The following is a 10,717-nucleotide window of genomic DNA, read 5'->3' as shown; positions in this document are numbered from 1 at the left end:
GGGAACCTTCCAGGGGCACGACTTCTCACCACCCCATCCCGGTTAAAGGAGTGTCAGGTGGGCCTCTGAGGGGGACCGTGCCAGGACCCAGAGTGGAGGGAGTGAGGCGTGGCGAGCACACGCAGTGGGGGCAGGTAGGAGGCTGGTGGGGGTGGCAACAGAGGCCTTGGGGACCCCTCACAACGTGGACCTCCTCCCGAGTGGTGAGTGCCGAGGGCTGTGGCGGGGCCACGGCTGTCACCAGGGGGCCACACTGGCAAGGCTGTGCTGGCTCTTCCTGTCTCGCAAGGACTTGGGGTCAGGGCGGAGACTGCATGGTCCCGCCATGCGCAGACGGGGAGTGTCGCTGCTGAGAAACACCAGACCTTCCGTGGGCCACCAGCGGTCGTTCAGTTTCCAGCGTTTTTATCACCTCCCCGAGACCTTTTCAGGGGAGCTGCCGTGGCGGGGAGCAGGGTCGGGCGAGCCTTCCTTCCGTGCGAGCACCGTCTCGTGGGCAGACGCCAGGGCTGTTCAGAGGCTTGGCTGCCGGGACGGCCACCCTGGGAGCCGTCAGCGCGCCCGCGGGAGGACGTGCCTGAGGGTCGAGCTCGGGAAGCCTCGGAGCAGGATCCTGGGTGGTAGAAGCTTCGCAAGAGAGCTTGATGGACCGACGGACCCGCTTCCCGGCCGCAGGGACGCCGCCGCCGGGTATCTTCCCCGACACTTGCTGTCGTCACACGCGTTGGTTTCTTCCAATTGAGCGGATGTTCCCTGGGGTCTCATCGTGCGCCAGATGGCAGTCAGTCCATCAACAAACATCTGTGCCAAGCCCTGCCTGGGCTCGCTCTCCCTGGAGAACTGAGGGGCGGTGCGTGGCCGTTTCTGCTTCCTCTTCGGTGGCGCACCCGTCGCGGTGTCCGCCGAGGGGTCTTCGCCCGCAGAACACCCAGGCTCAGCCGTGAGATAACTGAGAGCTTATCGCCTGCTCACAGGACCGGAGATGGAGCCCGCGGTAGCTTTTCTGAAGGAGCCTTGGAGCCAGCCAGTGGATGTGCCCAGACCCACAGGGCAGCTCACACGCGAGGCGCTGAGGTCCACACTGGGCGGGGTGACAGGTTCCTGGTCCCCAAAACTCCCGCCTCCCGGGAGTCACCGTATCCTGGGACGGCTCCACACCCGCGGCTTCCAGGTCTTCCACTCGCAGGGAGCTCAGCTCCGGCATCCTCTCGGCCTTCAGAGCCGCGCAGCTCCTCCCGGCCCATGCGTTCACGGCTGCCACGGGCCACGCTGCCCGGTCAGGCCCTGGCACTCTGCCCTCGTGCAGCCGCCTGAGGAACGCAGCCGGACAGTCAGCCGACGGTCGGACTCTCAAGCTGAAGAAAGGGCTTTGTTCATCTTTTGCCCACATTCCTATTTTATTATTATTTTTTTACAGTCATTTATTTTTTATTTTTTTAGAGATTTTATTTTGGTCACCTGGGGGGCTCAGTTGGTTGGGCAACTGCCTTCAGCTCAGGCCATGATCCTGGAGTCCCAGGATCGAATCCCGCATCGGCTCCCTGCTTGGCAGGGAGGCTGCTTCTCCTTCTGACCCTCCCTCTTCTCATGCTCTCTCTCTCTCATTCTCCCTCTCAAATAAAGAAATAAAATCATAAAAAATTAAAAAATAAAAAAGATTTTATTTTATTCTTAAAAGATTTTATTCATTTATTTAAGAGAGAGAAAGAGAGAGAGCATGAGAAGAGGGAGGGTCAGAGGCAGAGGGAGAAACAGACTCCCCACTGAGCAGGGAGCCTGGCATGGGGCTCGATTCCAGGACCCTGAGATCATGACTGGAGCGGAAGGCAGACGCCTATCTGACTGAGCCACAAGGGCATCCCCCAAAAGATTTTATTTTGTTTTTTTTAAGATTTTATTTATTTATTTGACAGATCACAAGTAGGCAGAGAGGCAGGCAGAGAGCGAGGGAAGCAGGATCCCCGCTGAGCAGAGAGCCCGACGCGGGGCTCGATCCCAGGACCCCGAGATTATGACCCGAGCCGAAGGCAGAGGTGTAACCCCATGAGCCACCCAGGCGCCCCAAGATTTTATTTTTAAGTAATTTCCACACCCAGCATCCAATGTGGGACTCGAACTCACAACCCCGAGATCAAGAGTCACACGCTCTACCGACTGAGCCAGCCAGGCACCCCCTTCACATTCATATTTTAAAAGTCCCCTTTAGGGGCGCCTGCATGGCTTAGTCAGTGAAGTTCGGCTCAGGTCATGGTCCCAGGGTCCTGGGATCGAGCCCCGAATCCGGCTCCCTGCTCAGCAGGAGGTCTGTTTCCCCCTCTCCCTCTGCCACTCCCCCTGCCTGCGTTCCTATCTCACCACATCTCTCTGTCAAATAAATAAATAGAATCTTTAAAAAAAAGTCACCTTTACTGAGGTATAATTTTTACGCAATAAAATGTACCCAATTTAAGTGAACAATTTGAGTTTTTCTTTTTAAAGATTATTTATTTTAGAGAGAGCCAGCAAGGAGGGGCAGAGGCAGAGGGAGAAGGGACGTCAGGCGGACTGGGGGCTGCTCATGGAGCCTGACGTGGGGCTGGAGCTCACCGTCCCGCGCTTCGTGAGCTGTCACGGTCGTGCACACACGTGACTGCTGCTGCAGCAACGTCTGAACATCCCCGTCACCCTGAGAGTTTCCGTGTGCCGCTCTCCAGCGAGCCCACCTCCACCTGTGGTCCTAACGGTCTTTTCTGTATCATCGTGTATGTATTTCTGCACATGTGTCCGTTAGTGCCTGGCTGCTTCCGCTCAGCATGGTGGTTTAGAGACCCACTCATGCGGCGTGCGTAGGGGTTGTGCTGCTTTTCATGGCCAAGTAGGGCCCCTCCACAGCCATCACGGCTGGCTTCTCCGTTCACCTGCTCGTGGGCATTTCAGTCGTGTCCAAGTCTGGCGATTACGAATAAAGCAGCTATGAGCAACTGTGTTCCAGTCTTTGGATGAAAATCTCAGAGTGGCTTTGCAGGGTCCTGTGGTAAGTATCTGTTTAACGTTCCAGGAAACCGCCCAGTTTTCCCAAATGGCTGTACCATCGCGCTCTTCCGCCAGCGGCCCCGAGTCCTCGCCGGTGCTTGTTATTGTAAATCTTTTCGTTTTCGCTCTTCTAGTGAACATGGACTGGCATTAATTGTACTTTCATTTGCATTTCCTTGATGACAAATGACGTTGAAAATATTCCTGTGTGGGGCGCCTGGGTGGCTCAATAGGTCAAGGGTCTGCCTTTAGCGCGGGTCGTGACCCCAGACGGGGCTCCCCACCCAGTGGGGAGCCTGCTTGTGCTCTCTCTCAAATGAACAAAATCTTAAAAAAAAAAAAAAAGAAAGAAAACAAAACGTTCACATGTGTTTATTGGCCATTTGTGTATCTTTTTTTACAGGGTTCCTAAAGTCTTTCGACCACTTTTGAAACTACGGTTAAGCATCTTCTAATTATGAAACTGTAGAAGCACCTCTGTGGTCTGGACACAAGTCTTTGTCAAACACGTGTACTGCGAGTATTTCCTCCGAGTTGCGGCTTACCTTTTCATTTCCTTAACGGTGTCTTTTAAAGAACAAAAGCTCTGAAGTTTATCAAGGGTTTTTTTTAGTGGTTCATGTTTGTTGTGTCTTAGCTGAGAAATCTGCTTCCTCTAGGGTCTTGACGATATCACCTAAGTCTTCACCTAAAGTTTTTGTAAATCTGGCTTTTACATTTAGGTCTAGGATCTGTTTCAAGTTAATTTTGTGTGTGATATAAGGTACGGGCCACGGTTCCTTCTTTTCCTTTAATCGTGGTACCCAGTTTCCCATTCCCATCTGCTTAAAAAATGCATGAGTTTAGTTCCAGATTCCACACTCGGTTCTGCTGACCCGCGTGTCCCTCCGTATGATTATTGTCGCTTTACGGTAAGTCGTGAAATCAGGTGGTGTGGGTTCTCCAACTTTGTTATTTTCTTTTCAAAATTGTTTTGCATTTTCTATATCTTTTGTATTTCCATATACGTTTTAAGATGTTTGTCAAGTTCTACGGTAAAGCCTGCTGGGATTTTGATTGGTATTGTTGAATTTCTATATCAATTTGGAGAGAATCGATGCCTTGATGTTATTAAGGCTTCTGATCCATGAACATGGTACATCTCTCTGTTTGGGGCTCTCTCCGCCTGTGCCATCAGGACAGTCACTACCAATCTTCCTGCCTTTACTCAAACCACTCCCAGGCGCTTCCCTGGAGGACAGCAGACTCTGGAGCTGCCCATCCTCGGGTTTCCACACCAGGCCTTGACCACTCAAGACTCTCCGTGTGTCCTCTTTCTTCCACTTGGTTTCCCCTGACCTGCCTCCATGCATTCTCCTGGGCTTTGAGTTTTGCTGTCCACACTCCCGAGACAATTTCCCGCTAGCACTAAGGCTGAGCCGAGGTCCTGAAGTCTTAACACTCTGTCCCTGGCTCTGGGACATGAAGCTCATTCACTGACTCCACAGTTGACACCTATGGTGTGCCTGGACCTGGATGGGGTGCTGGCCTGGGTGTTCCGCAAGTAGGTGTCCTGGGCCAGCCTCCCAGCATGACTCTATGCAGCACAGCTGTGTTCCTTGGCAAGGAGTGTGATGGAGGTGTGCACGCTTCGTGTCTTTTCATCTTGAAAACGAGGATGGATGTGACGATGGACTATGGAGATAGACATTTTGGTTGAAGAAAACATTAGCCGCCTTTGGTCTCAGTATAGTTAGTAGCCATTTCGGTGCCCTTTGGTGGAAGCCCACTGAGCCCACTGGGCCGGGCTTACCTCTCACTGCGGTAAGGGGACCCCTGGCAATGGGCAGGTCACGATGGGCAGGCGACGGGGGTCGCAGGACTGGTGCTAGAAAGGACCTGTGAGGAGGCTGGGCTCACTTGGGTGAATTGGGGAAGGCTGAGGAAGCAGGGCTTTACTCTGGATCACATGCTGACAGGAAAGGGTCTGGGTGTCTCAACACCTCTTTTTTGGAAGGAGGACAGACCAGAGGCAGGAGAGCTGTCAGTAAGCAGGACCGTGTGCCATGGGTCTCTTACGCCTGGACAATGCTGTGTCTTATCTGTGTCCATATGTGGTCACGGAGGGGAATTGTTTCTGTCTTGACCCACCCCAGACCTTCTGCTGTGACACTGACGTGGCATGAAATTGTTTGTCACCTGACCAGGAGGCCACCAGCGCCTGGGTCTGCGCGCCGGGCCAGCTCCTGCAGCACGAGGGCTTTGCGCAGAGGAGCAGGCCCGCCCCCCAGGTCGGAGGCTGCTTCCTTCCTCACCTGGAAAAGCAACAGCGCTTCACCCCCGGCTGCTCCCCAAGCCCACATGAGAGCCTTCTCCACGTGGCTCCACAGGTCCGGTCACAAGCTGCCTCTCCTTCTCTAACCTGGGTGGGATGTGCAGTTAGGGGAAATGCCCCAGCAGGGATGCGTGGGGTGGGGGGGCGCAGGCGGTTAGGCGTCCGAGTCTTGGTTTCAGCTCAGGTCATCATCTCAGGGTCGTGGGATCAAGCCTCATCTAGGCCTCCATGCTCAGCAAGGAGTCTGCTTGAGACTGTCTCTCCCCGCCCCTCCCAGCATGCTCTCTGTCTCTCAAACAAAATAAATAAATTACAAAAAAAAAAGAAAGAAAGAAAGAAAGAAAGGAGGAAGGAAAGAAAGAAAGAAAAGAGATGTGGTGCTGGCCTTGCCCCTGGCCTAGCCTGGTCCCTCTGTGGCGCCCCCGGCCGCCTCCTGACGCCGCGGCCCCAGGCCCATAGCTCCCCTCTTCCGCACATCTCCACGGCTCCTTCCCCGCTCACCTCACCTGTTCACACCCCACACCGTCTCCTGGACATACTGTTGCTGGGTTCACCTGCCAGAGTCCCCTTTACCTACGGGGCTTCGGCTGTGTGCGGCCCTGGCCCTCCCTCTGGCGGCAGACACCTCTTCTCCCCGTCTCCCGGCCCGTCGGCCCTCGCCACGCCCCTGCACCAACGTCCGGACCCTGGCCATCCCCAGGGAGCCTCCTCCAGGGCTGGCTTAGCCGAGAGGCCGTGTTCTTGGAGCCTCTCGAGGAAACGGTCCTTGCGTGTGGCACGCACGACATTCCGAGCTTCCCTGCCATGACCATGTTCCCCCCAGCACGTCGGCACTCTGGGCTCTTTCCAGTGCGGGTCCCTGGTGGGTCTGTGAGCTGACCCCGACCAGATGCTGGCATGCCTGGGCCACAGTCCAGGCAGGGAGTCTTGGGCAGGGAGCTGCCCCTGCTCGAGGAGCCAGCCACCAAGGGGGGGGGGAGGGGACCTGCATCGCTTGCCTCATGCTTAGCATGTCGACACAGCTAAGGGAGACGGTGCAGCAGCAGCCACGGGGCAAGGCGAGGTGGACTCCAGGAAGGGCCCAGGGGTGCGTGCATCCCTGCCTTGGGCAGTGGGGCTTGCCTGGTCTCAGGCGGTGCAAGGTCAGGCCTGGGGGTTGAGCGGTTGGGGGTCAGTGGGAGGCCAGCTAAGCAGCCAGTGGGCAGATGGCAGGCCCATGGGCCAGGCCAAGAATGTGCAGTTCCTCCACCAGCAACTCTTCGAGCGTTTGAAGCAGACGGGGTAGGGGTGATCTGCGTTTGGAAATAGACCTAGCAGGAGGGGGCCGGTGGGTGTGAGTGGACAGGTGAGCACGAGGCAGCCTTCTGTGCGGTGGCGGGGGGGGCGGTGGGCAGGGAGGAGAGAAGACAGCCCTGGTTCTGGCAGGGGAGGTGGGGCAGAGACCGTGGATGGAGAGGACATGTCAGCAGCAGGTTTGCGGGAGAGTGGACGGTGGGCGGGGGACAGCGGAGGTGCCGGCAGACCTCGGCAGGGATGTTGGCTCCTGGGGTGTGAGTCCCTTCGGAGACACTGGGGTCATAGGCAAGTTATAGGGTTGGGTTAATGGGTGGGGTGGGGGGGGCAAGGGGTCCTGTGAGAGGGTTCTCAAGCTTCAGGAGGTGGGGGTCCTGCGGGGGAAGGCCGCAGAGAACCGAGGGCAGGGAGGTCCCCTGACAGAGCTGGACCCCAGACAGTGCAGGGGCCCCTCTGCGGGGAGGACGAGGGTATGGACAGCCGGCTGACCTCTGGCTGGCCTCTGAATGCAGCCCCTAGAGCCCGGCTGGGGGAGGCAGCAGGAGGGGAGGGCATGCAGAACAGGGTACTGAGGTGAGGCTGGGGGAAGGTGCTAGAGGCAGGCTGAGGGGCCAAGCCCTGAGTCTGTGCAGCTTCCCCCAAGGGGCCCCAGTCTGCAGCTCCTCACGGGGAGCACAGAGCGATCTGCAGGGCCTTGTCTGAGCCAGGCCCGGGGCATGTCAGGTGCCCACTGATGGGCAGAGCTGGGGGAAGTCTGCTCTGGGGCCAGCCACCTACGCTGTCCCCAGACCCAGGGGACCCGTAAGGCCCTCCGCCGTGCTGTGCGGTTCCCAGGGCCGAGTGCCAAAGTCAGGCCGTTCACCACCCTGCAAACCCGGCACCACACTTGAGCTCCGGAGGCCTCGGGCCCCTGTCCTCGGGCCCCGTCCCCGTCCTTGCGGGGTACCTCAGACGGAGTTCAGGAAGGCGACAGAAAGGGCAGTGCACTGTGCCCTCCCTGTCCTTGACTTCCCCTCCCGGCACCTGCTCCTGCTCCCTTTACCCTGGCGATGCCCGCAGGCTCCTCCCCACCCCCAGAAAATGCGGCCAGGAAAGGGATCACAACGTGGAGAGCACAAGGTCCCATTTATTGGAATTTTAAAGACAGCAAGACGAGAGGAAGGTCTCCCTCCCCCCTGAAATAGCCTCATCCTCTCTGCCCTCAGGGCTCCACAGGGGGCAAGGCCCTCAGTCCTCGGGGCCCCCAGAGGGCAGCGCTCCAGGGCGGGGGAGGGGTGGGGGAAGGGGAACCCTAGGCCAGGCTGGGGTGTGGGGGGGCTGGAACAGGAAGGGAGACGTGCACCCTCACCTCTTGGCTCGCCCCCTCTCCCCTGGGACCTGGTGTGGTCCCCAGACCCTGGGGCGGGCTGGCAGACGGCTCATGCAACAGTGAGTGAGCAGGCGGTGGCCTGGGAACCGGGCCCCACTGCCCTGGGCGGGGTCGGAGGGCAAGAAGGGGCCATGCTGGCCACGGCAGGTCCACACAGGAGAATCTGCAGTTACACATGGGAGGGTCGGAGAGGGGCCCCTCGGTCCCAGGCTGTGGCCGGCGGGAGGCGGGGGCGCAAGGGGAGGTGTGACGGCGCTGCCCCATCAGGGCCAGGACCCAGGCCAGCCACGCCGCCTGAGTGGGGCCCCAAGCTCCAGCTACTCCTTGGCGCGGCCAATGATGGTGAGAATATAGAGGAAAATGTTGATGATGTCGGTGTAGAGGTTCAGCGCAGCGAACACGTACTCCTCGGGGCTCAGGGACAGCTGCTTGTTCCCCAGCAGCAGCTGGGTGTCCACAGCCAGGAACTGGAGGGGCGGGCGGGCCGGTGAGGGACTCGCCCTGCCTCGGCCTCGCTGCCCCTCCGGCCCGCCCCCTGCTCCCGCCGCCAGCACTCACACAGGTGAAGAGCAGGGCGCCCAGGGAGGCGTACACGATCTCCAGGATGCGGTTGCGGATGAAGATGCAGAGAATGGCGAAGGCGACCAGCACCACCAGGCTCACCAGCAGCACGCCCATGCACGACGTGAAGTCGTAGCGGGTCTGCGGGCACGGGGGGACAGGGGTCTGGGTGCCGGCCCGGAAGGTGTCTGGGCCCGCAGGGCCAGCAGCCCGGCCTTCAAGGGCCCCTCACCTGCATGGAGAAGATGACCACCGTGAAGCAGACGGTCGTCGTGATGCCCACGGCCATGATGACCGCCTCGGTGTTGTAGAAGCTGGCGATCATGCCCACCATGTAGGACAGGCTGACGGTCAGGATCGACTGTGGGGACACAGAGCCTCATGTGGGGGCAGCGGCTCCCCACCCCTGCCCCGCCCCATCCCCACCCTCCTGTGGCTGCAAAGAGTGGGGGCAGCAGGTGAGGACGCTGGGGGAGGGGGCAGGCTGGAGGCTGGGGTTACCAGGGCAATGAGGTTCCAGGGATGCTTGCGCCGGAAATCTCCACAGCAGCTGAGGACGATGAGGGAGACGAAGAAGACGGCATAGGACACATAGTAGGTCCACACGTTCTCCCGGACGAAGCCCTTCACCTTCCCGACAAAGGTGAACACAGCCACAGTGGACAGCGTCACAGACAGCTGCAGGGTCAGCACCAGGAACACCTAGGGTGGGAGCCAGCTCAGAGCCCTGCCCCGCAGGGCCTCCTCGTCTCCCCCCTCCCCCACCCCGAGCCTCCTTTGCCCACCTTCCGGATGAAGGCCTGGCGGATGCTCTTGTCATCCCAGTTGGTGGCGGGGAAGTCCTGGTTGTCGTAGTAGGACGGGGGGCCCTCTTCATGGTAGTTTCCATGCTGAGGTGCTGAGGAGCAGGGTGGGCTGGGTCAGCAGCTCAAGGGGGCACCTGGAGCCCCTGCCCCTCCCCCCAAAGCTTCTCCCCTCGTACTCACAGCCAGGGTCCGGTACTGGGAAGGCCTGTGGTTGTCCATAGGGGTTGGGGGGAAAGGGGCTCTGTGGATATGGCCCCTGAGGGTAGCCCCCTTGAGGGTAGGGGCCCTGGGGGTAGCCCCCTTGGGGGTAGGGGCCCTGCGGGTAGCCCCCTTGGGGGTAGGAGCTGGGGCCCTGGGGGTAACCTGGCTGGCCATATGGAGAAGGCTGAAAGGGGGCTTGTGGGTAAGGGGCTCCAGGGTAGGGAGGCATGGAGGGCTGGGGTCCCCCAGGATATCCAGGGTTTGGGGGAGGATAGCTGTCCCCAGACACCAAGAAACTCTTTTCGTGGGGCATGGCCTCGGATTCTGTGGTCTCCCCCTAGAGGAGAGAGAGAGAGAAGTCAGCCCCGCAGTGACAAGTCCCGGGAAGCAGCCACTGCTGCCCCGCCCCACCTGCTGCAGGGAACCAGGACACAAAGGGGGGCATTCATGACTTTTGCCCCCAGGGCCATTGGCAACCCGCGAGCAGAAGGACCACAAAGCCATGGAGGAGTCGTTGGCAGGGCGTGGGGCTTTGGAAGAGGCCGTTCTAAGACGACCCCAAAAGTGGAGGAGGGGACAGACGAGAGGATGACTTCGCCAGCTCCGCGATTTTTGGTTTTGGTTGTTTCTTAGGAGCAAATGGGGGAGGTCTGTGACCGCGGCGGCGTCTCCCAGGTCAGAGCTCAGGCCGGGTCGGGGCTGGGGGCGCGGTCAGGGAGGTGTGGAGGTGTGCCCGGACCCTCCCCTTCGCCACCCTCCCCTTAAGCAGCTTTAAGGGGCCAGAGCCGGCGGCTATTTCTATCCCAGGAAATCCCCAGGCCATCTGTGAGCAGCGAGAGCCCTGACCCTTGTCCAAAAGCAGGCCGGACTGTCCCTCGCTCCCAAGGTGGGGGGCAGCAGGCCTGGATCGGCTGTCGGGGCGCCTGCCAGGAGGGCACGCCAGGAACAGCGGGGTGCGGGGGCGTGTGGGGGATGGAGGCGACCAGAGGGCGTGCGGGGGAACAAAGCGGGCGAGACGGCGAGGCGGGTGGGGGCGGCGGCCACGGAACCCGCACCGAGGGCGGATGGGTCCCGCTGCCCGGTCAGGGGGCGCTCGGGACTCGGGTCTCGTCGCTGCCGCCCCCGCCCCCCGCCCCCCGCCCCCCACCCCGCCGGCCCGCC

General features: G+C 59.7%; 1 protein-coding gene across 3 annotated transcripts in view; it reads right to left on the bottom strand.

The window, feature by feature from the left end:
• Positions 1 to 7,717: 7,717 nt before the first annotated feature.
• The window catches only part of GRINA (glutamate ionotropic receptor NMDA type subunit associated protein 1), a 3,693-nt gene continuing 693 nt past the window's right edge, over positions 7,718 to 10,717 (bottom strand). For 2 of the 3 annotated variants that reach the window (XM_032848328.1, XM_032848329.1), the window contains exons 2-7: positions 9,536 to 9,893; positions 9,335 to 9,447; positions 9,051 to 9,251; positions 8,782 to 8,910; positions 8,547 to 8,690; positions 7,718 to 8,455 (exon numbers count right to left, since the gene is read on the bottom strand). In XM_032848328.1, the coding sequence (XP_032704219.1) occupies positions 8,306 to 8,455; positions 8,547 to 8,690; positions 8,782 to 8,910; positions 9,051 to 9,251; positions 9,335 to 9,447; positions 9,536 to 9,869 (1,071 nt within the window). In that variant the 5' untranslated portion in view covers positions 9,870 to 9,893 and the 3' untranslated portion in view covers positions 7,718 to 8,305. Of the gene's footprint in view, positions 8,456 to 8,546; positions 8,691 to 8,781; positions 8,911 to 9,050; positions 9,252 to 9,334; positions 9,448 to 9,535; positions 9,894 to 10,402; positions 10,582 to 10,717 lie in introns of those variants that run through there. The other variant, XM_032848330.1, reaches the window with a different exon arrangement.

Source organism: Lontra canadensis, unplaced genomic scaffold (assembly GCF_010015895.1).
Source record: "Lontra canadensis isolate GAN:19392208 unplaced genomic scaffold, GSC_riverotter_1.0 scaffold201, whole genome shotgun sequence".
Taxonomy (NCBI): Eukaryota; Metazoa; Chordata; class Mammalia; order Carnivora; family Mustelidae; genus Lontra; species Lontra canadensis.
The sequence above is the reverse complement of the archived record's forward strand: the minus strand, read 5'-3'. Positions and strand labels throughout refer to the sequence as shown.